Source organism: Festucalex cinctus, chromosome 16 (assembly GCF_051991245.1).
Source record: "Festucalex cinctus isolate MCC-2025b chromosome 16, RoL_Fcin_1.0, whole genome shotgun sequence".
Lineage (NCBI taxonomy): Eukaryota > Metazoa > Chordata > Actinopteri > Syngnathiformes > Syngnathidae > Festucalex > Festucalex cinctus.
In genome coordinates, this window is record NC_135426.1 from 19900878 (window position 1) to 19928348 (window position 27471).

At 41.6% G+C, this 27471-nt stretch overlaps 1 protein-coding gene across 3 annotated transcripts; it reads left to right on the plus strand.

Moving 5' to 3' along the window:
• The first annotated feature begins 583 nt into the window (after positions 1-583).
• Positions 584-27265, plus strand: LOC144004353 (IgGFc-binding protein-like). Of its 3 annotated transcripts, none has more exons than XM_077501555.1 (66): positions 584-708; positions 786-950; positions 1108-1205; positions 1284-1362; positions 1767-2059; positions 2141-2282; positions 2450-2599; positions 2674-2939; positions 3344-3428; positions 3508-3660; positions 3738-3902; positions 4057-4157; positions 4236-4314; positions 4718-5010; positions 5092-5233; positions 5337-5611; positions 5699-5847; positions 5931-6059; positions 6166-6304; positions 6401-6542; positions 6665-6861; positions 6953-7091; positions 7186-7236; positions 7553-7699; positions 7790-7983; positions 8072-8213; positions 8288-8532; positions 8634-8782; positions 8867-8995; positions 9064-9199; positions 9283-9424; positions 9640-9836; positions 9936-10074; positions 10184-10300; positions 10504-10628; positions 10931-11076; positions 11267-11410; positions 11867-11974; positions 12130-12299; positions 12523-12725; positions 12848-12989; positions 13065-13315; positions 13826-14003; positions 14468-14576; positions 15138-15232; positions 15315-15491; positions 16463-16816; positions 16951-17048; positions 17117-17263; positions 17338-17502; positions 17851-17978; positions 18507-18778; positions 18912-19120; positions 19407-19551; positions 20483-20733; positions 21432-21558; positions 21637-21841; positions 22139-22300; positions 23197-23327; positions 23427-23629; positions 23774-23909; positions 24766-24903; positions 25220-25316; positions 26508-26552; positions 26697-26740; positions 27088-27265. In XM_077501555.1, the coding sequence occupies exons 1-66, from the start codon at positions 648-650 to the stop codon at positions 27141-27143; spliced, it is 10191 nt and encodes a 3396-aa protein (XP_077357681.1). In that variant the 5' UTR covers positions 584-647; the 3' UTR covers positions 27144-27265. The 3 variants fall into 3 exon arrangements, with proteins under 3 accessions (XP_077357681.1, XP_077357683.1, XP_077357682.1); XM_077501557.1 differs by having other exon boundaries at positions 7556-7699; XM_077501556.1 differs by having other exon boundaries at positions 4060-4157.
• Positions 27266-27471: the final 206 nt, after the last annotated feature.

Sequence of the window (27471 nt, forward strand, 5' to 3'; positions counted from 1 at the left end):
TTTATGTTTCAAAGGTTTTATCTAGGACCTGTGCAAGGAGTATATATATATATATATATATATATATATATATATATATATATATATATATATATATATATATATATATATATATATATATATATATATACTGTATATATATAGTTTGTTTAATAAGAACCACACTATTCTACAGATTAAAATTATTGTTTATGTTAAACATGCAATTTTTTTTAATGAGGATTTTATTATTTTTATTTTTTTCGTTTATTTATTTTCCAAAAAGGGTTGACCAGAAGCCCATAGTTCTGGATAGAACCTATGCCCTTCATGAAGAACCCTTTTGGAACCCTTACATCTAAGCATGTACACTTGCCGATTCTTGACCAAAATGTCACTTGTGGTTGTCTAGATTGTCTTCGAGGCTCAGCGTGGCTCAAATGCCAACTGCGACTCGGCATTAGATAACATCCTCATTTTCGAAGGAGTGTGTCCCAGTATGTAAACCCAATTTGTTTTCTTAATTGTTTGCCAATGACAATATACTGTACATGAAGGCTAATGTTTGGTCCACAGCTTGCGTCTCTGCCTGTGACTTCGACGAGTTGGATGACTTATGTGGGTGGACTCTTTTCGTACCTGACGAGAACATATTTGGCTTTGAGCAAATGACTGGCCCAACAAACACCGAAGGCACCGGACCTGATGATGATTTCTCCAAGCCGGGATGTAAGTAACTTGATCAGGCTGAATTTGTCATGAGGGTTTCCAGCCAAGCATCTCATTACTCTATAATATTCTCTTAGTGGGACTCTACATGCTTATGGATTCTGTCAATGCTGTGCCTGGACTTGAGGGGCAAATCATAAGTCCTGTGTTAAACTCTTCTTCTGGATGCCTAGACCTTACGTTCTATTACTATCTAAATGGCACCAGTGAGACCATGCAGGTCAGAGTCCACACCTTGACAGGTAAGAGGTGAAATGCACAAGCAGTTGACCATTTCAGTTTGAAGGTGTCATTTTCCGTAGATTTTGTCTATTCTCAGATGAGCTCCATCTAATTTGAACTCCACTCAGCGTTAATCTATACTTCTTATTGGTTGAATTTGTATTCTGTACTTAGCAGGGGAAGTCCTAGGACCCACTCTTTTCACTGTCAGGGGAAACCAGGGTGCAGCCTGGAAGCCTGCCAAAGTCCGTCACCTCGGCAACACTGACATCCAGGTAAACAATCAAGTTATCATCTCTGTATGTGCGCTGATACATGTAGCATAAAAATATTCTGTTTGTGTTGGATTTCAGTTTGTTATTGTGGGAACATATGGAGAGACTTCTCTGACTGATATTGCTGTTGATGCTGTGTGTGTCATGGCCTGTCAAGGTAAGTTGGCCAGTTATCGTTTGTGTATTTGCGGTGGGGTAGGGTCATCTGTGGGACTGAAGAAGGAAAAATATTACTTTGGTATAAAAGGTGGAAAAACTCACCATCCCCTGATCTCAACACTATTGAGAACCTATGGCGCATCTTTAGAAAGTGGACGGCAGATTTAAGCAGTGTTACCGTCACTGCCTTTTACAATGTACATGCTTCTAAGATGTCCTGAAATGGAAAGAAGGAGAATAAAAGTTTTGACATTAATCATGAGAGCTAAAAGGGAGATTTTAGTGTTGACGATTAATTATCTTTCGTTGTTTCCTGCCTCTTTTGGAAATGATTCATTTTGAATCTCCGTGTCAAGCAGTTTATTCTCACTGACTATACTTTTGAAATACTTTCATTCAAAGAGCAATTAACCACGCCACAGCCGCCAGTGTCGACTCCAACACCCACTAATGGAACAGTTGCACCAAATCCCACAACTCCAAGACCAACTACGCCCACAGTTCAATGCCCTCCGAATGCAGATTACATCGAATGTGGCCCAGCTTGTATCCCCACCTGCATGAAACCCTCCACAAACTGTACCGGCCCCTGTATCACAGGCTGCTTTTGCAAACCAGGATTTGTCTTGAAGGGCAAGCACTGTGTGCCACTGGAGAAATGCGGTTGCCTGGATGACAATAACAACTATTATGAGGTCAGAAAGCGACCATATCGACACTTGTGTTCAGAAGAAAGGCAGTACGCCCTAACCAAGTTGCTAACTTTTGTGTTTTAGCCTGGTGAGATCATCTTTGGAGACGGCTGCTCCAAGCTGTGTCGCTGTGCAGGGAACTACACTTTGGAATGTGTGGATAACACCTGTGATCCCGATGAGGAATGTCGCGAGGTTAACGGTGTTGCCGGATGCTACCCGAAAGGTAACATATCAAAGAATGTTGTTTGTTGTCTGAGGTGAAACTTAACCCAAAAGTGGACTAGCGCTGTACAAAATGGCTGGATGCAAGGTTGTTTGTTTTCATGTACTCTGACTGCCCAAACCTGGTCTCGCCTTTTTTTTTTTTTTGATACCCCTCACTCTCCCCAGCTCACGTGCTGACGTATTGCAACTTTAACAACAATAGCGAGCCATTCTGCAGCTTCTACCAGGACTCGGCGGACGATGGCGACTGGATCCGACACAAAGGCCCAACCCCGACGCCTCACACGGGTCCTCCGGGAGATTACCCCGATGGAAGTCAGTGTTGCACCTCATCCACGGTCAACACTTTAATCACTTGTGAAAAACATCCAATCCATTTTCTTTCCCAGACGGATTCTACATCTACCAGGAATGTGACAACGTAGTAAACGGGCATAAGACTCGTCTGCTGAGTCCCACGTACTTAGACGCGGCTGCACAGATCTGCGTCCAGTTCCGATATTACATGTATGGCTCGGACAATACCTATGTGCTGAGGCTGCTGGCGAAGAGGCCAAATAGTGTCGAAGAGCTGTGGACGAAAACTGGTCCCCAGAGTCCATCGTGGCTGATGGGTTCCGTCACCGTGGCCAATCCAGGCAATCAGGACCTCACTGTGAGTGTTTGCTTTCAAGCAAAAAGCATATAGTGCATTGTGGCTTCAAATGTATGTAGAGCATAGGTCTCAAACTCCGGTCCTTGAGAGGCGCACTCCGACAGGTTTTGGAGGTTTTCTTTCTCCAACACAGTTGATATATGATCAGCTCATCAGCAAGCTCTGCATAAGCGTGATAATGATCCTGTTGATTGGAATCAGCTTAGGTTGGAAGAGGGAAACCTCCAAAACCTGTTGGAGTGCGGCCCTCGAGGACCGGAGTTTGAGACCTATGATGTAAGAGGGGTTGAACTCAGGAGAAAATGTTATCGCGATATTTTACTTTAGTTTTTTTTTTCAGGCTTATTACTTTATCATCCTACACTTACCTATTCTTGACCAAAATGTCACTTGTGGTTGTCTAGATTGTCTTCGAGGCTCAGCGTGGCTCAAATCCTAACTGCGACTCGGCATTAGACAACATCCTCATTTTCGAAGGAGTGTGTCCCAGTATGTAAGCCCAATTTGTTTTCTTAATTGTTTGCCAATGACAATATACTGTACATGAAGGCTAATGTTTGATCCACAGCTTGCGTCTCTGGCTGTGACTTCGACGAGTTGGATGACTTATGTGGGTGGACTCTTTTCGTACCTGACGAGAACATATTTGGCTTTGAGCAAATGATTGGCCCAACAAACACCGAAGGCACCGGACCTGATGATGATTTCTCCAAGCCGGGATGTAAGTAACTTGATCAGGCTGAATTTGTCATGAGGGTTTCCAGCCAAGCATCTCATTACTCTATAATATTCTCTTAGTGGGACTCTACATGCTTATGGATTCTGTCAATGCTGTGCCTGGACTTGAGGGGCAAATCATAAGTCCTGTGTTAAACTCTTCTTCTGGATGCCTAGAGCTTACGTTCTATTACTATCTATATGGCACCAGTGAGACCATGCAGCTCAGCGTCCACACCTTGACAGGTAAGAGGTGAAATGCACAAGCAGTTGACCATTTCAGTTTGAAGGTCTCATTTTCCATAGATTTTGTCTATTCTCAGATGAGCTCCATCCAATTTGAATTCCACTCAGCGCTAATCTATACTTCTTATTGGTTGAATTTGTATTCTGTACTTAGCAGGGGAAGTCCTAGGACCCACTCTTTTCACTGTCAGGGGAAACCAGGGTGCAGCCTGGAAGCCTGCCAAAGTCCGTCACCTCGGCAACACTGACATCCAGGTAAACAATCAAGTTATCATCTCTGTATGTGCGCTGATACATGTAGCATAAAAATATTCTATTTGTGTTGGATTTCAGTTTGTTATTGTGGGAACATATGGAGAGACTTCTCTGACTGATATTGCTGTTGATGCTGTGTGTGTCATGGCCTGTCAAGGTAAGTTGGCCAGTTATCGTTTGTATATTTGCGGTGGGGTAGGGTCATCTGTGGGACTGAAGAAGGAAAAATATTACTTTGGTATAAAAGGTGGAAAAACTCACCATCCCCTGATCTCAACACTATTGAGAACCTATGGCGCATCTTTAGAAAGTGGACGGCAGATTTAAGCAGTGTTACCGTCACTGCCTTTTACAATGTACATGCTTCTAAGATGTCCTGAAATGGAAAGAAGGAGAATAAAAGTTTTGACATTAATCATGACAGCTAAAAGGGAGATTTTAATGTTGATGATGAATTTATCTTTCGTTGTTTCCTGCCTCTTCTGGAAATGATTCATTTTGAATCTCCATGTCAAGCAGTTTATCCTCACTGACTATACTTGAAACGCTTTCATTCAAAGAGCAATTAACCACGCCACAGCCGCCAGTGTCGACTCCAACACCCACTAATGGAACAGTTACACCGAATCCCACAACTCCAAGACCAACTACGCCCACAGTTCAATGCCCTCCGAATGCAGACTACATCGAATGTGGCCCAGCTTGTATCCCCACCTGCATGGAACCCTCCACAAACTGTACCGGCCCCTGTATCACAGGCTGCTTTTGCAAACCAGGATTTGTCTTGAAGGGCAAGCACTGTGTGCCACTGGAGAAATGCGGTTGCCTGGATGACAATAACAACTATTATGAGGTCAGAAAGTGACCATATCGACACTTGTGTTCAGAAGAAAGGCAGTACGCCCTCACCAAGTTGCTAACTTTTGTGTTTTAGCCTGGTGAGATCGTCTTTGGAGACGGCTGCTCCAAGCTGTGTCGCTGTGCAGGGAACTACACTTTGGAATGTGTGGATAACACCTGTGATCCCACTGAGGAATGTCACGAGGTTAACGGTGTTGCCGGATGCTACCCGAAAGGTAGCATATCAAAGAATATTACTTTCAACACCTCAATTGATCACTAGTCTGTAAAATAGTCATCTGTCATCAGTGTCACAGAAAGAACTTGTTTTCCCTGAAGGTTCATCCTCGTGCATCGGATATGGGGATCCCCACTACACGACCTTTGACAAGCGCGAGTACGACTTCATGGGCAACTGCAGTTACTTGATGGCTGGAGTCTGCAATGTGTCAGAATTACCACTTTTTGAGGTCCATGCTGACAATGAAAACCGCTATAACACACCCAGCGTCTCCTATGTGAAAGCGGTTCACGTGTATGTATTGCATAGAGGGGAACTCTTCAATGAGAGCACAATGCATAAGGTCTCCATCTTCAAAGGAGGTTCTGTGCATGTAAGAAGCAAAAACCTTACCTTATCTGAAAGAATGAGGACTTTCTTGCCTGCTCACTCATCTTTCTTATCTTCCTTCCACATCCAGGTGAATGGAATCAAAGTAAACCTGCCAGTGGATCCGTTTCCAGGCGTCTCTGTGTTCAAATCAGGAAAGCACTACACCGTGTCCTTGAATTTTGGCGTGACTGTGCGCTATGATGGAAACCACTTTATGGGCGTCAAAGTGATTAAAGAGTGAGCATAACCTGTACACTTGTTCTTAATGGGGTCTGAATAGATGTTCAGGAATGAAGGATCTTGTAACTTGTCACCCACAGCTATAAAAATACACTGTGTGGATTATGTGGAGATTACAATGGAGATCCTAAAGATGACTTCCGTAAACCTGATTGGTCATTGACAAATAATCCTAATGAGTTTGGAAACAGCTGGAACATGGATCCACAGTGAGTGTGGTATTATTGCCAAGTATAAATTCTTTCTGCTGGATCATTTCAGATTCTGAACATTGTCTTTTGTTGACACTGTGTCTAATGTTCCCTTTTGCGCCAGGTGTAACAAAAAACCCAACATAACTCATCCTGGATGTGAGGCAGAGGAGCAGAAGCTCTATGAGGGCTCTGGATATTGTGGCATCCTGCTGGACAAAAATGGTCCTTTTGCTGTGTGTCACGCCAAGGTCAACCCCAATGTAAGTCAAAAGCACTTGGAGTGAGCATGTGGCCAAAAATTGGAATTGTGATTTACATTTGGGAAAAAGGTTGTATCATGCTGATTTTGTGTTTAGGATTACTTCAAGGACTGTGTCTTTGACCTTTGTGCGCTTGATGGAGCTCATTCCATTCTGTGTGAAGCCATCGAAGCCTACGTCAATGAGTGCCAGGACCGTGGGGTCAACATCGGACCCTGGAGAAATGACACCTTCTGTCGTGAGTAGAAAGTGCATATTGTTGACATGGGACTCTCCTTTAGCCTTCTCTCTGAATGTGTCCAGATGTTAATTCATTTGCTAGGCATACTTCTAACTTGAGCCATCTCATCTTCTGCACAGCTTTTAACTGCCCGCCCAACAGCCATTATGAGCCCTGTGCGGATCCCTGTCCGGACACATGTTCGGGCAGACCCCCCTCCTGCAGCGGACCGTGCACCGAGTCCTGTGTGTGCGATCCAGGCTACATCTTGAGTGCTGGGAAATGTGTCTCCAACTCTTCATGTGGCTGTAAACACACCAATGGTCAATATTATCAGGTACTGCGAGATAGACAGGCAACAGTACACTTGGATTGTGAAATACACTTAAAAACCTATCAAATATATCTGCCGTGTTTGTTTCTGTCAGCCTGGAGAGGAGTTCTACACTGAGAACTGTACTCTGCAGTGTAGGTGTGACGCACCCTTAGTTACCTGTCAGTCATCTCAATGCCCCCCAATGCACGACTGTCAAATCCAGGGAGGAGAGCTGGGCTGCTATCCCACAGGTAAGCTGACACTTTTTCAACCTTTCTCTTTCATTTGACCAATGGGAAAAATCTTTCTAATACTTATTTAAAATGAATTTTAACAACATCTTAGGAGCAACAACACCCAGACCAACAACTCCAAGACCAACAACACCAAAACCAAGTACGGTGATGTCTTTTTAAAAGCCTAATACAGGATCTACTTAATTAGCTATTAATGCAATGCTACTATTTCTTTTCCCATGCTTGATGCACTTTCAGCCTATTGAGTGGGACACACAGTTAAATATACAAAAATATAATGAGACTGATCAATAGGACCTGCTGTTGGCCACAGCTCATGCCAGGCACTCACACGCTATCTAACCGGCCCCAGCTCAGCTCCTGAAATCAATCACCTGTTTATGGCCCTTAAAGCCACACATCCCAGACACAATTAACTTCCTAATGAACTGTTCTAAATACAATATTTTTCAAAGCAGGACCAACTACACCTGAACCAACAACTACAGGAGGGCCTACACCTAACATGACAACTCCAGAATGGACAAATGTAACTACAGTTGAACCATCAACTCCAGGATGGACGACACCTAAACCAACAACTCCTGAAGTGACAGCACCAAGTAGAGCTATTCATAAAGCCCATTATGATAACTATGATCCGTGATTTCTTTGGTAATCACCAACCCATTGCTGTTTCTTTTTCCATACAGTTAAGTGCCCTCCGAATGCAGAATACATCGAATGTGGCCCAGCTTGTATCCCCACCTGCATGGAACCCTCCACCAACTGTAGCGGCCCCTGTATCACCGGCTGCTTTTGCAAACCAGGATTTGTCTTCAAGGGACAACACTGTGTGCCACTAGAGAAATGTGGTTGCCTAGATCACAATAACAACTATTACGAGGTCAGTATACCTACAAATATGTTCAGAAAAAAATGATTAGAATATCCTGGCATCTTTTATCAAGTTAATCTCTGTTGTGTCACTTTAGCCTGGACATATCATGTATGCGGACGGCTGCTCCAAGCTATGTCGCTGTGTCGGAAATTACACTTTTGAATGTGTGGATAGCTCTTGTGATCCCACTGAGGAGTGTCGCGAGGTTAACGGCATCCCTGGATGCTACCCTAAAGGTAACCCATCCAGAAATTGTAAAACATTGCCAAGCTCTCTATGATAGTCTTAAAATGTGGGTGATTCCGTTTAGGCGCATCCACATGTATTGCCACGAGTGATCCACACTACACAACCTTTGACAAACGCAAGTACAGCTTCATGGGCAACTGCAGCTACTTGATGTCCGGTGTCTGCAATGTAACATCTTCACAAAACTTTGAGGTCTACGCTGACAACGAGAACCGCTATAACAATCCCTTCATCTCCTATGTGAAAGCTGTACACGTGTATGCACACAAGGTCAAGGTCTCGATCCTCAAAGGTGACTCTGTGCTTGTAAGTGAACTCTGGTCGCACTCGTCATTTATTGTATTTTCAAACAAATAAAATCTCTCTGCTTGCTCACTTTTCTCACTCATCTGCTTGTCTACATTCAGGTGAATGGGACCAAAGTAAACCTGCCTGTGACTCCGGCTCCAGGAGTTTCCGTGTTCAAATCTGGAAAGCACTACACCGTGTCCTTGGATTTCGGTGTGGTTGTACGCTATGACGGCAACCACTTTATGGTCATCAAAGTGATTAGCGAGTGAGTATAAATTGGACACAGTGGAGTCTGAATAGTACCTTGAGAAGTTGAGGCTTGAAGGATTTTGTAACGTGTCACCTGCAGTTATAAGAATGTACTGTGTGGACTGTGTGGGAATTACAACGAAGATCCCAAAGATGACTTCCGCCAACCAAATGGCTCATTGACCAGTGATATCAATGAGTTTGGACACAGTTGGAACACTGATCCAGAGTGAGTACTGAATACAGTTCACAGTTCACCACAGTCACCCTACTGAACTCAAACCTTTTTTCCAAAAGGTGTAAGAAACTAAACACCACCGAGCCGGGATGTGACAATGAAGAGGAGAAGCTCTATGAGAGCTCTGCATATTGTGGCTTGCTGCTGAACAAGAATGGTCCTTTTGCTGTGTGCCATCCCAAGGTCAACCCCATTGTAAGTCACACCAACAGAGATCTTTAAACAGTTAAACGGATTATAGTGGGAAGTGTCAAATGTGTGCGTGTGTGTGTGTTAAGAATTACTTCCAGGATTGTGTCTTCGACCTTTGCGCACTGGATGGCGCCAAGCCTGTCCTGTGCGAAGCCATTGAATCATACGTCAATGAGTGCCAGGACCGTGGGGTCGAGATTGGACCCTGGAGGAACGAAACATTCTGTCGTAAGTACTCGTACAACTGAACTGTATGTGTTTTTATGACATATTTTTGGGTGGTCAATAAAAGTAAGGGAAACACTCAGCTATGATGTGTGAGAGCAGACATCAAAGAGATCAGTTGTCTTTCCTAGTGGTAAATCTTACATGTCAATACTGAGATATACTAATACTTGGAAATCCTTTCCAATTTCTTCGACTGTTCCTGATTGTCCTTGTAGCGTTGAGCTGCCTCCCCAACAGCCATTACGAGCTCTGTGCGGACCCCTGTCAGGAGACATGTGCGGGTAGACCCCCTTCATGCAATGGACCATGCACCGAGTCTTGTGTGTGTGATCCGGGCTACATCCTTAGTGCTGGGAAATGTGTCTCCAACTCTTCATGTGGCTGCAAACACACCAACGGCCAATATTATCAGGTACTGCATGATGGACAAGCCACTGTACATTCGGACTATGAAATGCACCTAAAAACCGGTTATAAAAACGGTTATATCTGCCATGTGTGTTTCTGTCAGCCTGGAGAGGAATTCTACACTGAGAACTGTATTCTCAAGTGTAGGTGTGACGCACCCTTGGTTACCTGTAAACCGTCTGAATGCCCCCCAATGCACGAGTGTAAACTCCTGGAGGGAGAGCTGGGCTGCTATCCCACAGGTCAGTAACCCTCAACATGAAAAATAGCAGCTAAGAGGAGATAGAATGTGTTACATTTTGCAATGTCAAAAGGACCCCCCGCATCTTGATCTTGTACTTCAATGTTCAGGCTCCCAGGACTGCATCATCTCTGGAGATCCACACTACAATACTTTTGACAAAAAGTTCTACAGTTTCATGGGCACCTGTACCTACACGCTAGCCAGAACTTGTAGGAACAACACAGGTAAGGACAGTCTTTACATTTTTGTCGCCGTCAAGCAGAATCCTCACAAAATAATATGATAGGCTTATATTATTTTAAGTCAGGGGAAGGTTGGGAGCTTTTTCCCCTGTCTAGGGCTGTTTCTAGTTCTAGTCCTCTGAGAACCATACTGATATAGAAAACGTGCCTTCTGTATAATTGGTATTGTGGTTTCTCTGGCGAAGGGCCTTGGTTCTCTGTGGAGGGGAAGAATGAGGAAAGAGGGCTGCCAGGAGTCTCCTACCTGCGAAAACTCTACATCACTGTGGACGGAATCACAGTGACTTTGATGAAAGCCAAGAGGACCTTGGTCAGTACGACAACCTGTAGGCCTGTGTTCTTGCATCTTAGTCAAGGCTTCCCTCCTTTTGTCTTTTGTCTGCATTTGTGCTTTATCTTCCTCAGCTTTGCTGCCATAATCCCACAAATCCCTCATTTGCTTGACACCTCAACAACTACTAGCGCTAACGCATACTAAAAGTCTCTATAAACCCCAGATTTTCAGGAAATAGCAAGATTTCCATGACCGAAGTGGATACTATCCACAAAAAGTCAGCAATATAGACAAGTGTAATATTGTGACGTGCTATGTTCCTCGCCGTATCCTCACAGGTGAACGGGCTGCGTGTGGCACTACCTCACTCCCCGTCTCGCGTGGTGACGGTCAGTCGTGCCGGTCAGTATGTGACGGTGCAGACGTCCTTTGGCCTCCAAGTGCGCTGGGACGGGAACCATTTTGCCCAGATCTCAGTACCCAGGTTGGTCAGTGGGATTTTTACCAGAGAAAAACTTGAATGGATTTTAAATGACCATTTGTTTTGCTAGTCCTCTTATATAACGTGGATTATAATTCAAAATCATTTCCGCACTCATTTACTCTTGACCATCTGTATGAGACTTCGCCTGGAGACAAATTTTCCATCGCTTAATCCAGATTTTTTTCGCCAGCTCCTACCGCGACCAGATGTGTGGTCTATGCGGCGACTTGGACGGGAACCCGAACAATGACTTCACCAAACCAGATGGTGTCCTTGTCGCCTACGTCAATGACTTCTGCAACAGTTGGCAGACGGAAGAAGACGAGGATGACTCGTGAGTTCTAGAGTTTGGAAATATGATTAATAGTCGTATTTCCAAATTAATGTGAACAATTGGAAAAAAATACCATAATCAATTAAACCAACACGTGTATCATTTTTCCCCCCATAACATTTATTCTCAAACATCTTTACTCTCAACTTTTTCCAGGCATTATGCCTAAATTATTATTATTATTCTTTTTATTATTACATGATTCTTGTCACATTATGACTATTTTCATTCCTCCTTAGCCACACAAGACAGGGCTTAATTACTGTAACAATATAAAGTTGTTTTGCATAATTAAGTTCTTCTTGTAGCATTACAGCTTTATTCTTGTACGACTTGTCTTTCAATATTTTCTGACACTTCCTCAGGAGTTATTAGGCCTTTATTCTCATAAAATTCTGGACATTGTCTATTTTCAGGTATTGATGCATTTAGCACTGTACTTATTTGGTTACTCAGGTGTTCCCCGGGCACCAAGCCTGACCCAGAGTGCGACCCCCAACTTGAGGCTGAGGTGGTCAAACCAGAAAAATGTGGAAAAATCAGCGATTCCGCTGGACCCTTCCGGTGAGTTGCTAGAAGAGAGCACATATCTGTCAAATCAGATTAGCATTATTATTATTGTCCTACATGCCGGACTCTGGACTACAGTAAAACAGAAACACCCATTGCATTGTGTCATGGATCTTGGCCCTTATCTGCACTTTCCTCGCATCGTTCAGGGACTGCAAATGCGTGGTGAACCCCTACCCCTTCTTCCAGAGCTGTGTATATGACATGTGCCGGTTCAACGGGCAGCAGCAGGTCCTGTGTGATCAGCTGCAGGCCTACACGGAGGCCTGTCACAGTGCAGGAGCCAAAGTCCACCAGTGGAGGAGTCCCCACTTCTGCCGTAAGTCGTCATGAAGCCTGTGACAGCTAACAATTAACCAACAAGTGCTCAAAATGTATACAAATTAAAATAGGGATAAGCAGGATTACATTCCATCTGCAAAACACGCGTGAAACATTTAAACTTATTAAAACACACATTGACAGCCAACTTGGACTGCCACTGATTGCGGCCATCGAGCATCTGATGCATGCGTAACAGTATTTGCACTTCTACCACGCAGCCCTGGACTGCCCCGCCAACAGCTCGTACTCTTTGTGCGTGAGCTCGTGTCCGGAGACGTGCCTCGGCGTGGTGGGAGCGCCCGGCTGCGGCGATGTGTGCGTGGAGGGTTGCGCCTGTAACCCGGGCTTCATCCTCAGCGACGACAAGTGCGTCTCGCTCAAAGACTGCGGGTGCGTCGACCCCGCCGGGTCATACCATCCGGTAAGTCGGGTCTGCTTAGTGCTCACAAACACGCATGGACACACTTTGGAACGCTGTCCCATGAATATGTGTTTGAGTGTCACTTGTGTAGAACACTTGATGGATATGGTTTTGTGTACAAGGTGGGCGATGGCTGGTACTTGGAGGGTTGCAAGCAGATGTGCACATGCCAAGACGGAGGCGTGATCCGCTGTTCCAACAGCAGCTGCAAAACCACAGAGACTTGCCTGTTGCATGACGGAGAATACAAATGTCGTCCTTTGGGTAGGTTATTCGCAAAGTTAGCAATTCAGTGAAAAATATATTGGGGAAATCTGAATATCATTTTTCACGGAACAGGAAATGGTATATGTTCGGTATCTGGTGACCCGCACTACACCACCTTTGACAAGCGCACCCACCATTACATGGGAGCCTGCTCGTACACCCTGACCAAGCCCTGCAATGATTCGACCTCCGGCTTGCCATCCTTCAGCGTGGACACCCAGAACGAGCGCAGGGGCAGCAACAAGAAGATTTCCTACGTCCGGGCCGTTGTGGTCCAAGTGAACGGTGTGACGGTCATCCTCGGCAAGGGTCGAACTGTCCAGGTGCACATTGCTTTGATACCTGCATAGAAGGATTGCGCAAAAATATTTACGGAAATGTTGTAGCGCTCGTAATTGTTACCAGCGGTCAGATGGACAAAGAGTTTTATTTTACTATGTCATTTATGTGTACTTTTTAGCAGTTCCAGTGACCTGTTTAAGAGCCCCTTCTTGTAGTTGTAATTTCACCTATGTAGACAATTTGACAAATAGAAGAAAATGTAATTATTCCTTGAAAAAAAAATATTTAAAAATAAGATACAATTTTAAAATGGATGTATTTACGAGATAAAAGTCACAATTTTATGAGAATATATATAAAAAAAACAAAAAGATACTTTCTCCTTGCATTAACTTTGACATTTTTTCTTGAATATCGCAACTAAATTTACATAAAATGACAGCTTTCTGATGTTTTTACTTGATATTTCTGTTTCGTGTGGCCCTAAAGGCTGCCGACTGAAGCACATTTGCTATTTTGATCCAAGTCTGTAATGTTTGTGTGGCCTGCAGGTAAACGGGACAGCGGTGGTCCCGCCGGTTGCGTGGATCGGCGGCCTTAACATCTACTTTAGTGGCAAATTTGTCGTTCTGGAGACATCTTTCCACCTGAGGGTGAGATTTGATGGTAACCACCACGCGGACGTCACCGTGCCCACTTCGTACAACGGGCAACTTTGTGGAATGTGTGGTAAGAACATTTAAGTATACCGGTACATTATTGGTCGTACTACTTTGCCGGGAGCTTTTATTTGGTGTCTTTCTAAAACATCTTTTATTGCCACAAAAAACGCTAAAGCTCCGTGCTACTATTACCATTTACAATATAGATAGCAAAGTGAAGCAATCAGCATCAATGGCAGATCTACTTGGTAGTCAGGGGACGTCAAGAGTGGGGCCAAGCTAAAATGCCAGAGCACATTTGTTTTATGTGCTCGCGCTGCCATGGTCACAATTTTACAACAATGATTTACAAAAAACATTTCTACTATTTTGAGAAAAGTTCAAATGTTCAAGTTATAGATGAAGAGAATACAGTACAGTACTTGTTTTCAATTCTAAAGTTGCTAATAATACGAGAAAATACGGGTCACGGGAATATCCCAAATCAGTGTCCTATGTTGACATAAAATGCAAGCTTGTATTGTGCAACAGGAAATTTCAATGGAAATCCCAATGACGACAACCTGAAACCAGACAAGACACCCGCTTCTACCACCAATGAACTGGGAGACAGCTGGCAGGTTCCTGACCCAAGGCCCGAGTACGTTTAAAAACAGTGAATACTTTATATTTATGGTGGAGCTTACAGTATATCAGATCATATTTTAAGTCATAAAAAAGTGTATTTGATATTATTGTTATTAAAGAAGAACCTTACTAATAGTTCTATTTCATCCCTCCCGACCCTGATTGTTCCTTTCGCGCATGCGCAGTTTGAGTAATGCATATCAAGTTAGTCATCTGTGACCCCTGGGTACAAATCCTTACACTCTTCGAAAATGCGTCGTATGCATACGCCATGCGAGAAGAAAAGGGGAAACAAAGTTTCGAACCTTGGGTGACACCAGAACTTCTACCCTTCTAGGGTCACCCATGGGTCACAGGTGAATAATTTGCTATGCAATACTCGAACTGCGCATGCGCAAAAGGAACATTCAGTGCTTAAAGCACCGCCTTCTGGCAGTCGTCAGGGACTCATAGAACCGTAGTTAGTGTCATAACTTTCGTTTTATGTTCTCCAGAAAAATTTGCCACTCATTAATTGCCGGGAATTCACTGTGATACTGAAAACCGTAAATGTCATTCCCACTTGTTTGTCCAGTTGTACCAACGATGGTGGCCAGGAGGACTGCGACCCCAAAGTGGAGGAGGAAGCCCAGAAGCCGACAAGCTGTGGCATGATTGCCGATCCTAATGGTAACACCACTAACTAAGCCTTGGCGCATTTACACAAAAATAAGTGGTGGGAAGTAACAAAAAAAACATATTCTCATCCCAGGTATCTTCAAGCTGTGTCACTCCGTCGTTTCACCTGGACCTTATATGGAAAACTGTGTGTACGACATGTGCGCCACGGGGGGCCAGACCGTCGCCCTCTGCCAGGCGGTTGAGAGCTATGCCGACATGTGCGCCGCTGAGGGCGTCCACATTGCGTGGAGGAACAACACCTTCTGCCGTGAGTTGGCCGTCGTCACAGTGGATTCGCTTGGAAATCAACACAAATCATTTACTTTTCAAAATGAACAACATACCTTTAAATTTCGAGAGCAGTCATTTTTTAAGAGGCAAGACGTTTCGAGAAAAAATTATAGTCACCTCATAGTTGTAATTTTACAAAAATGTTAATTTCAAAATTTTAAACAAATAGTCATAATATGAGAAAATCTGCGATTGGCTGGCATTGGCTCGCGATTGGGTCGCGGGGGGTGCTGGACTCTATCTCAGCTGGCTTTGGGCAGTAAGCGGGGTACACCCTGGACTGGTTGACCGCCAGTCGCAGTTGAAGCGCACCTGTTTTGTGTTAATTCTTTCAACATTTAATCTTATGAGGACGTCTTAAACATTTTCTGATCAACTGCACACTCTCATCCTCTTCTTTTTCTAATCAGTTAAGTACTTCCATAATTTAAAATGAAAAAAAAAATACCCTAGTCGTTTGACATGAACAAATATTCTGAATGTCACACGCAAACATTTATTAAATGCTTTACTTTAATGCATGTAGTTATGTTTATTTCTCAAACACAAACTGTGCTCCCTTTAACGTTGCCATCCGCTGTCAAGATAAAGGATAATCTGTGGTCAAAATTAAGTGTGATTAATCGGTGTTAATACATGAATGATGCATATAAATTAACAATATTAGGAGGAAACAAAGTTGTCAATTTACCAGGTAGTTGTATCTTTGAAAGAATAGTAACAAAAAAAATTATGAGAAAACCGGGAAGTCATAAATTTACAAGAATAAATTTTCACTACTGTGAGAATAAAGTTACCAGATAATCATAACCTTACAAGAATAAAATCTAAATATTGGGAGATAAAACGTCAAAGCTACCATATGGCAGTAGTTATGGTCAGTTTAGGAAAATAGTCCTGATGTTTCATCTTTTTACGAGTAACATTCTATCCCTTTTCCCAACGTAGCCCTCAAATGTCCCGCTGGAAGTCATTACACCCCATGCGGGTCCGCCTGCCCTCAGCCCAGCTGTCAGGATCCAGCGGGCCCGGGTGGCACCTGCGACCAGCCGTGCGTGGAGGGATGCGTGTGTGATGCCGGCCTCATTTTGAGCGGGGACAAATGCGTGCCGCTCAGCCAGTGCGGCTGCACCGACGAGAGCGGAAAATACAGGCCTGTTGGCGGAACTTGGTTCAAGGAAGCCGACTGCTCGGAGCGTTGCAAATGTAATAGCAACCGTAATGTCACCTGCGAGCCATCGCGATGCAGCCCCGCGCAGGAATGCAAAGTGCTGGAGGGAGTGCTGGACTGCCACTCGACGGGTAAGCCTACATTTTCGTACATTGAGTTGCCATTTTATGTGGTTGAGGTCGTAATTTGGCCTGGATCTTATTTTCAAAATAATGAAAAAAGACATTCTGCTAAAGTCACAATTTGTCTGTGTTGATTTGATCAGGTAAAGGAGTGTGCCAAGTGTCCGGAGACCCTCACTACTACACTTTTGACGGGGTGATGCACACCTTCATGGGCACGTGCACTTACACTCTTGTTGAGGTACGACTCCCGTTTTGCTCCGCTCAAAATGCACATAGTGACGGTGACTTTGCCCGTCTACCTGCCAGGTTTGTAACACCTCCATGGTGACGCCGTTCCGGATCGTAGCGAAAAACGAGGAGCGCGGACAACCGGAGGCCTCCTATGTCCGTTCCGTCAAGGTTTACCTGCCTCAGAACACCAGGATTGAGCTGCAGAAGGGCCGCAGAGTTTTGGTACGGCTGCACATGGCACGTCACAAGTTGCAAGTCTTCAACATTCCAAGTTTCAAGCAATTTGCTTTCCACAGCTAAATGGTCGGCGGGTACGAACACCAATTTCTGTGAGTACGGCGGGAGCAAAGGTGATCATCAGTGGCGTGAACAATCTCCTGGACACCAACTTTGGTCTGCAAGTCAAATTCGATGGTGTTCATCAACTGGAGATCACCGTACCTGGCCAATACTTTAATAAGGTAAGTATCAACCGCTCATACGTTTCCCGATAATGTTGTAGTATATTTTCAGTCATTTTCAGTCAACAGCAAATGGCAGCACAAGGCAAAATGTCCACTCGCTGAGACTGATCAAAACGGATGGGTTTTGCTGCCTAATTTATATTCCACAAACACAATATTAATCTGAATGCCGTGTATAGACTAGTGTGGGGGCGCATGAAACATATTTTAAAGAAAGTTATGACTTTACTTTCCCTTTAAACACATTCAAACATCCTTTTTAAAGTTCACATAGTGGGCATGAAATATAAAGTGCCATATAGCAGAACTGTCACGAAAGATTCTTGTCTATGCATTGTTTGGCAGCTGTGTGGCATGTGTGGCAACTACAACCACAACATGTCTGATGATAACCTGATGCCCGACAAGCAACCCGCCAAGGACGTCATCCAACTGGGCAACAGCTGGAAGTCCGAGGGAGACAGCGATCCTGGGTCAGCAAATATCCAAATTAATTAGTTTACGTACACCTTTCAACTTTTTTTTTTTTTTAAACATATTTATATAATTATTAACGTATATTAAATAATTATTGTTCATGCATTCCAGTGAGAAAATGGGAATAAAATGACCTTCTGGTTTTAATATATTTTTCATACACAACATTTTTAACTGACTTTATTAAATAGTCGGTTAATTAGATATGATTAAATAAAAAATGAATGAATTATTGCATCAATAAATGGAATTTATTTTAATATTCTTTTTACTAATTAGATATATTGAGAAAAAAACGAGGGAAGAAGTTTATCAAAATGGGCATTTTTACATATACACTTTAAAACCGTTTTATTTGGTTCATTATATGATAAAATGTTTTACAAAGACTTAAATGCATAGATTCATTCAGACAACACAACAAATTATTATAAATAACAGAATCAATCATTAGAAAAAAACATTTATTAATTACATTAAAGACATGTGTTTTATTTATGAAAACAATCTGATTTTGGTCCTAGCTGTCAGCCAGACAAGCGGCCCGATGTGCACCCCAACTGCACTGCAGAGGAAGAGGCTGCGTTTGAGTCCCAGTGCGCTGGTGTGCTTCTGTCTGACAACTTCCGAGCCTGTCACGCTCTGGTGCCCCCCAAAGCCTTCACTGGGAACTGCGTGTATGACATGTGCGAGTACGACGGCATGCAGGGCACGCTTTGCGACAACGTGGAGGCCTACGCTCAGGCCTGCAGCAGCGCCGGGGTCACTATCAGCTGGAGGAACCAAACCTTCTGCCGTAAGCCCATTACCTGACAAATCAAATACAAGAAAAATCGCATCATAATAGGATAAATACAAATTTAATTTTTGCGGAAATACTGAGGCCTGAGTTAAGATGTGATTTTTATTTTGAATGTATTTTTTTGCAGCATTGCCATGCCCCCCGAACAGCCACTATTCAGACTGCACGGCCCCGTGCCCGCCCACCTGCTCCGACCTGTTCCCCATCTCGTGTCACCTGCCGCCCACCAGCTGCGTGGAGGGTTGCCAGTGTGACGCCGGCTTTGTCCTCAGCGACGGCAAGTGTGTGCCTCTGGACAAATGCGGCTGTCTGGACTCCAATGGCGAGTACCACGACGTAAGTCTGTAAATGCCAACGACACTTGGGAGGGAGACACCCAATATTCACATTGCCAGAAAAATGCTAATTTAGCTAATATTGTAATTTTATGAGGAAAATTGTACGCAGGGAAAAATGCAACAATGCAGGAATTTAAATGCCAATTAGATGCCACATGCCCATTGTGGGCTGTATTTTGGCATCTGATGTTTCTATGGCCTCTGCATGCTGTTTAATGTTGAAATTGCACATCCAGAACAGAAAAACATTTTAATTGAAGCTATTTCTGTATATGTTTTTATAGGTGGGAGACTCGTGGCTGACGGCGAAATGCGTTTCCCGGTGTACCTGTAAACTTGGTGGCAATGTCACGTGCACAAAACACAGCTGTGCTTCCAACTCGGTGTGCGACCTGGATAAATACGGAAACGTCAACTGCAAGCCCGCCAGTGAGCTCACGTTTGCATGCCTCCAAACCTCCAAAAGAACATTTCCCCATAAAACCCTTGTTTCACAGAGCTTCTCCTTAGTTTAGTTCAGTGCTTCTCAAATAGTGGGGCGGGCCCCCCCCAGGGGGGCGCGAGGCTTCGTCAAGGGGCGCGCGTTTGACCTCGGGGAACATGCTTTTTTATTTTCATTTATTTTTTATTTTTTTTACTGTCTTAGAATAAAGTGCAATTGCACCTCCACTACATTAGGGGGAAGTGGCGCAGGGAGCAGTCGCTTGGTGGTGTAGGGGTTTTCTTTGCACTGAGCATGCGCGCTTTGGACAGCACAGAGTATGAGTATGAAGTGTAGGCATGTGTAGCAGACGTGTAGCAGACCCTCAGTGACACCATGAAAAAATATTGAACAGGGTTGAGACGACAGGCGGAGAAAGACGGAGATAAAGAGACAAACGAAAGTCGCCCAAAAGCTAAGACGAGGAACTATGACGAAGCGTATGGGGGGGTGTTTTCTTTTTCCTAGGGGGGGCATGACAGAAAATAATTGAGAAGCACTGGTTTTGTTTAAGTTATAAATATACAAAAAAAAACTAAAAGTTAGCAGTTGTAATTTTACCTGAATTAAATTACTTCATCCCATGAAGTATTGTGAACAGAGAAAGTAGGAATACTACGGAGCCCCTAAGGTGACATGGTCGAAAAAACGTAATCTTTGCGTGCCCTCGCAAAGAACGCAAAGATGTTTTGCGAGGGAATGCAAAGTTGTTGTTTTTTTCTACCATGTCATCTTAGGTAGGGGCTCCGTAGAATACAATCCCAAAGTCATAAAATAAAATAATTTAACAAGATAAAGTCACAATATTATAACATAAGACACTTAGATTTTTCAAGGATAAATTAACCACATTTTTTTTTATCTTGAATCCTTTTGTAGAGTTCTACAAGTGCAGCGTGACGGGAGACCCTCACTACCAAACTTTCGACGGTTTCTCACACCACTTCCAGGGCCCTTACACGTACATCCTGACGGCGGACTACCAGCAGCCGCAGAGCTCGCTGCCCTCCCTGAGGGTCAGGGGCAAGAACATCCGACTCAGCGGCAACATGAGGGTTTCCATGCTAGACCAGCTCTTTGTCGATGTCTATGGCGTCAACGTACGCTTCTTGCAGTGGAAGCAAGTCCTGGTACGCTGCGTTTGTATCATTGTCATCGTTTGTATCATGAATCTGTGACATGCTTTTGTGAGTCAAAATAACAATGAGGACAAAAAGTTGTAAAGTTAACAGGTAATGTTGCAATTTAGTTGTATTTTTATGATAATTAAGTTACAATATTGTAGTTGTAAAGTTACTGGATAGTCAGAATTTTCCGGAAGTCACAAATTAAGAGGTCAAAGGTGGTAAAAATGATGAGATAAAGTTGCAATTTTATATAAAAATAATTAAAGTCAATTTAATGGGAGAGAAGGTTCTGAAGTTAACAGAAACAAAGAGACGAAAGACACAGGTACTGAAAAAAAAAAAAATTAAACAATGTTTTTAGACAATAAACAAAAAAAAGTTGTAAAATTCTAGATAATGTTTAAATTTTCTAAAAGCAAAATCACGATATATATATATATATATATATAATCTACATTTACTAATTAAAGTTGTCATATAGGTTGAAAAAAGTGATAGCTTTACAAATATTACAATATTATGAGAAATCACTGGGCAAAGTTGTACTTTGATGAGGGGAAAAAGGTGTTGAAGTTACTTTATAATGATATAATTTTATGAATTAAAAAAGAAAACCGGCAGATTTACTAAATAGATAAATATAGGAGAAAAAAATTGTAAAATTCCAAGACATTTGTAAATTGAGTTTTTTTGTTCCACAGGTGAACGGGGAAAGGGTTTCACTCCCTCTGAGTCCGGTTGATGGTTTATTCATCACCATGAACTCCAGGCAGGTTCAGCTTGCCACCGACTTCGGACTCATAGTGCGCTTTGACGGAAGTCAAGGAGGTAAAGGAGCCTCGATGAGCTGTCATCTCTCGTTGAATTTTTTTGTTTTAAATCACTTTCCCACATGAACACATCCAGAGATCATCCTACCAAGCACATACAAAAATGCAGTCAGAGGGTTGTGTGGCAACTACGACGGCATCCGCAGAAACGAGTACATGAAGCCAGATGGGGAGGTCATCAGGGACCTGAATGCCTTCGGAGAAAGCTGGAGGGTCACTGACCGACTGGCGGATGCTCCCCAGGGTGCCCAAATAGCGCCCAGCGCCGTCCACGTTCACAGGTATAATCACAACCGTTGACTGGTACATTTTATAAAAGATTGAAAAAATTGTATCATTTGCCAAAATGAATTAGTCACATTATGAGGGAAAAAGTTATGAATGTCTTGATAGATTGTAATATTGAGAAAAAACGAGTTGCAATTTTATAGAATAATGTATTAATTAAACTTGAATATAATGAGAGGAAAAAATTTATTACCAGATGAAGTTTTAGTTTAACCAAAGGTTACCTTGACAGGCTATTTTGTGTCACTCCTGACAACAAAATTGTGTTTGGCTGTTTGTGTGACGTTCAGGCGCGAAGTGGAAATGGATCCAGATTCAGGGTTCGACACGTCCGACTGCTCCGATGCCCAACTGGCCGACTACAACAGTACCGCCGTGTGCGGCGCTCTTACAGAAGCCGCTGGGCTTTTCGCCTCCTGCCACACCGTCCTACCACCTGCCACCAACTACGAGTGAGTCCATGACCACAACCATGAATCCAACATATTTATAATATGTAATATATTCTCACTATGATTCCAACTAGAGCTGCTCGATTATGGAAAAAAATAATAATCACGATTATTTTGGCAATAATTGAAAGCACTATTATTCAAATGATTATTTTGGGTACAAAACAAGAAAATGTTTAAGCATTTAAAAATATATAAAAAAAATAAAAAATAGAAACACTATAGTTATTATGTTCTTATTGGACCAAACAGAATTTATAATATCCATCCATTTTCTTGACCGCTTATTCCTCACAAGGGTCGCGGGGGGTGCTGGAGCCTATCTCAGCTGGCTTTGGGCAGTAGGTGGGGTACACCGTGGACTGGTTGCCAGTCAATCGCAGGAATTTATAATAATATTTATTTATTTATGTTGGTAAAAACTTGGAAGTTGGAGTGCAGCTTTTTGCACTGTGCAGTAGGACGATCATTTATTTTTTTGGTCCAAAACAAGAAAATGTTTACACATTTAAAAATATTAAGACCAATTTAGAAAAATAGAAATACTATAATTATGTAAGTTCCTTTTGGATGAAATGAAATTTATTAAATTAGTTATTTTAAAATTTAAACAAAGGTGCAAATGTATAAATATAAACAATTCAAAAACTAGTATTACTAATCATCTTTTTTACTATTATGCTGCTTTTGTCATTGTTGAGTGTAATAATTGAAATTGTAATTGAATTTCGATTAATTGCACAGCCCTAATTCCAACTTCATTCTAACACTGAATCTTCCGTGATTCAAACCAAAATGTTTCTAAACATGATTCCAACATTGAGATTTTGCAAACCTTAAGTCACACTGTTTTTTTTCTTTTTTCTTTCTTTTTTTCTCCCCTTTTCTCAACACAGGAACTGCATATTTGACATGTGTGCCGTGCAGGGCAGCGAAGAGCTGCGCTGTGCCAGCTACGACGCTTACGGCACTGCCTGCCAGGATGCCGGAGTCACGCTGGGGCCCTGGAGACAACAGCTTGGCTGTGGTAAGAAACTTCGGATATAATAAAATAACCTGTTTTTGTTGTACTATGACAAACATAACACTTCTATTGTTACAATCTTCATTTTCATTTGTGTCTTAGTGCTGTCATGCGAAGGCAACAGCACGTACACGCCGTGCATGTCTCCGTGCCCGGCCTCATGCGCCGATCTGGCAGCGCCTTCCGAGTGCGCCGCCGCCTCCTGCATGGAGGGATGCCAGTGCGCGCCCGGCTTCGTCATGAGCGAGGGCGGCTGCGTGCCGTACGCGCAATGCGGCTGCAGCTTCCTCAACAGATACTACCCGGTGAGGACTTACACTGTTTACATTTTTCCTGGACGACTTTTCTAATATTTGATTTTTAATCCCAATTTTTGAAAGCACAAAGGGGTGCTATGAGATTGACTTTATTCGTCATCTTTTTTTTTTTTTTCTATGGCTGCCGCACAGCTGAAGGAGACCTTTGTAACCGAAGATTGCGCCCAGGCCTGCGAATGCACCACCACCGGCGCCGTGTGCCAAGCCAAAAGCTGTCAGGAGGGCTACGTCTGCGCCATTTATGACTCCAGACGGGACTGCCACAGAGGTGCGAGCAGATATATGGGGGAAAAAAAAAAAAAAGCACAATATTAAGAAAATGTTGGAATTTTTGATCTTTTCAAGAATTGATCACAAAGTCACGTGTATAATTTTAGGATGATATCACGTTTGGATAAAGGGTTGTCATTTTATATGAACAAAAATGTTCACTGTTATAGAATTAGAAATTTAGGATGAAAAATGAATGTTTTTTGAGGATAAAGTTCCACATTTAAATCTTACAATGTTACAGAAAGATTTTAATTCAAATTTTAGGTAAAATTCATTTTAAAATATGGCTCTACGATATTGCTAATTTTTTTTTCATGTATAAATCATTCAATCACAAAAACGTGTAAAAACGTGTTTTTTTTTTTTTAACACTTTCTCCTCCCCTCCCAAAAACGTGTTTGCACATTTTATGTTTTTTTTTAATGCAAGAGCATACAGAAGGCTTTGATGCAATTTCTGACATGAAGAGGTAGCTTAAAACAATGGTAGTTATTGCGGCCAGCAGGTGGCAACAGAGTATAAGAGATCAGCCAGGGCCATGTTGCAGCAAGCTCTTTTTGGCAGTGTTTTTACCAGGAATGCGAATATGGACGGAACGTAGCTACATTCTAATGCTAATTGTTGCAAAACGGAAAGAGATACAAATACTTTTTTTTTTTTTCTGATGAAAAAAAAAGAGACTAATCTTTCTTTTGCGGTGTTCCATGTGTTTATAACAATAGAACAGAATATTCTGTGGGCCTTGCAAAATTAGTCAAAATCCAACAAAACAGTCGGAAGCTTCAGTGAAAATGGCTGGGAGTGAATGAGTTAATTAAAAAAAGATGGTCCTTGCACTTGTTGTGTTTCAGCGAGTCCGTGCCTCAGCGATCCCTGTCTGAATGGAGGAACGTGTCACGACATCCACAACAGCTCTTACTCGTGCGCCTGTGCCCCAGGCTTCGAGGGCTTCAACTGCCAAGACGAGATTACGGGCAACGAAGGACTTGGTAAGAAGTAACTCGAGAACTTCCGAATTAGAATTGACGCATTATCGCGACAAAAAAAGTGAGGATTTTAATCATATTTACATTTGCAATAGTCAAATTGACAATAATGTTGGACTATAATGAGAATTATGAGGAAAAAATGATCATAAGAAAAGTTGTATCACTTATGGGATAAAAGGTGAAAGTGCAATAGGATCATTTTATTTTTATAAAAAGAAATTTCTAATTGTAATTGTAAGAAAAGCCACAAAGAGATAACGTTGTTTTTGTACGTGGCAATTTTGGGGTTGAAAAAAATTGAAACGTTTCTTTCCAGAAACCATATGGATCATTCTGATTGTGGTGCTGGTGTCAGTCGCCATCGTCATTGTCATAGTGATCACGGTTGTGTGCTTCTGCAAAGGTGTCAACAAGTGAGTCATATTTTACATATTGTGTGTGCATGTGTGTTTCCTTTTGTACCCAAGCAATGAAAAAATGAGTTGAAAACAAATGAAATCCATTTATTGATGTTATGTATTTTATAGTTTTGAAATAATTCTCAAAATGTATTGCTCTACTTTTGTTATATGTACAGTGCTCAGCATAAATGAGTACACCCCAACAGGTTTGTATGAACACCTTTAGTTTCCTGTCAGAATTACAATTGTCTATACTACAAAATACTCCCACAAATGTGGGCCATTGATTGCAAACAAGATTTGATAATTAGTAACTACAAAAAAAAGTAGATTTATAATTAAAAGTTTTTAAGTACATTTTGCACAAATAAGACCCCGAAAAAAAGACTGACAACTTGTTAATTCCAGGCCTAGCAGACATGTTCCTATCCTTAATAGTCACAGAGGTCATAAAAAATACTAACGTAGCCATTTTTGTTGTGGAATGCATTAAATTTTTGCATGACTTAATTTGATTAAATGAAGATTTTGTAATCTATGCATTCTGTTACAACTTTACTTTCATGTTGTGAGTTAAGCGCATATTCTACAGAAAACATTTTGTCAAAATTTTGGAAAATGCTCTTATGTTCATTGAGATATTGAATGAAATCTTGAAATGTTTTGAAAGGGGTGTACTCATATGCTGAGCACTGCAAATTAAAACTATAATATTAATTTACAACGAATTAATCTTACACCAAATGCATTATTTTTGCTCTAATTATGTAATATTTTGTAAATTAGAAGTCGTTTGTTACACTGATTAGTATCAAATCACTTTCATTCAAGAAAATGTTACATAATTGCCAATTAATAATCAATACAATATTCAATATTTTTTTTATCTTGTTTAAATTGTTAATAGCAAATACATGATATAATGTCATCATATGTAAATATCATTTAAATTAATCATTTTTTCCAAGGTACTTAGAGACACTTGATAATTGTTCAAACTGTTAAGTGCATTTTAGAACTAATAAATAAAATGAAATTCATATGAAATTGATTGAATAAAATGGCCTAATAAAATAGGTAGGTTATGTGAGGAAGGGCATGTAGCGCCAAATTGTGCGAGTGACTCGCCGTGGCAACACTTAATGGGTCAAGCCCAACTGGCAATATTTGTAATAATAGTAATGAAGTTTTTTTTATTTCCAGGTCAAACATATATGTAATTCAGAAGCTGCCATCGTCCCACAACCGGTGAGAGCACTGTGATGGGAAAGAAACGTTTAGTTTCTCCCCCTCTTTCTTTAGTTATTGATTTGTCTTAGATTAAGCATTTTTGTAATACGCAAATGGGTAAAATGTCACGTTTAATGCAAGTCACTGTCAATTGGTTCACAGGGAAAAGAGGAGGAAAGACAACGAGATGCAAATGTCATCAACCAGTATGTAACAACACTATTTCACTCTCTAATCAAATAAAGGGCTTGTATTCATTTTTAATTAATAAACTACATGATTGAAAACACTTTATATTAGCATTTAACCTAATTTTAAGCATATTTTTTTTTAAATCTAATAAAATTGTTAGAGCATCATTATTATTACAGTAATGATTCTATTTATTCAATTAATTTCCAATCTAAGTAAAATCAACTTAAGTGTTCAGAAGTGATGATTAGGGTGTAATTACCATTTTCTTTTTTTTTAAATTCTATAAAATAAATGTATACATACGTATACAAACATATATTAGCTGATAGATTTTGTTTTTGTGTAATTCTCTTTGTAGGTGTCCCCTTTGAGAACATGGATGAAACGACAAGGAACAACATGACAACTATGTGATATTAATGATAATCTTTTTTTCCCCCGTTATTGTAATGGTGTGATTTTCAGTTTATTCCTCAGTACAAATAAAATGGAATGGAGGAGTTTTGGTCAATGTTCTATGTACTCCTCTTTTTGTGTTGCTTTGTTAACGTATGCAGTCAAAAAAATGTAACCAGAAACAATGACAATCAATTAATTACGACCAAAATAGTTTAACTCATAAAATTACAGTAAATCATAATTTTTAGAATTATTGTCTTATTTGTGTAAAGCCAATCGTTTTTCGAGAATACTCTCAAGATAAAAAAAAACAAAAAACTGAATGAATGACAATATTGTAAAT

Coding starts and splice junctions, on each gene's coding strand:
- LOC144004353 (XM_077501555.1), top strand. CDS start 648: ATGACTGGCCCAACAAACACCGAAGGCACCGGACCTGATGATGATTTC. Junction 8,533..8,633: donor TCAAAGGTGACTCTGTGCTT/GTAAGTGAACTC, acceptor GTCTACATTCAG/GTGAATGGGACCAAAGTAAA. Junction 21,559..21,636: donor CTTTGACGGAAGTCAAGGAG/GTAAAGGAGCCT, acceptor GAACACATCCAG/AGATCATCCTACCAAGCACA.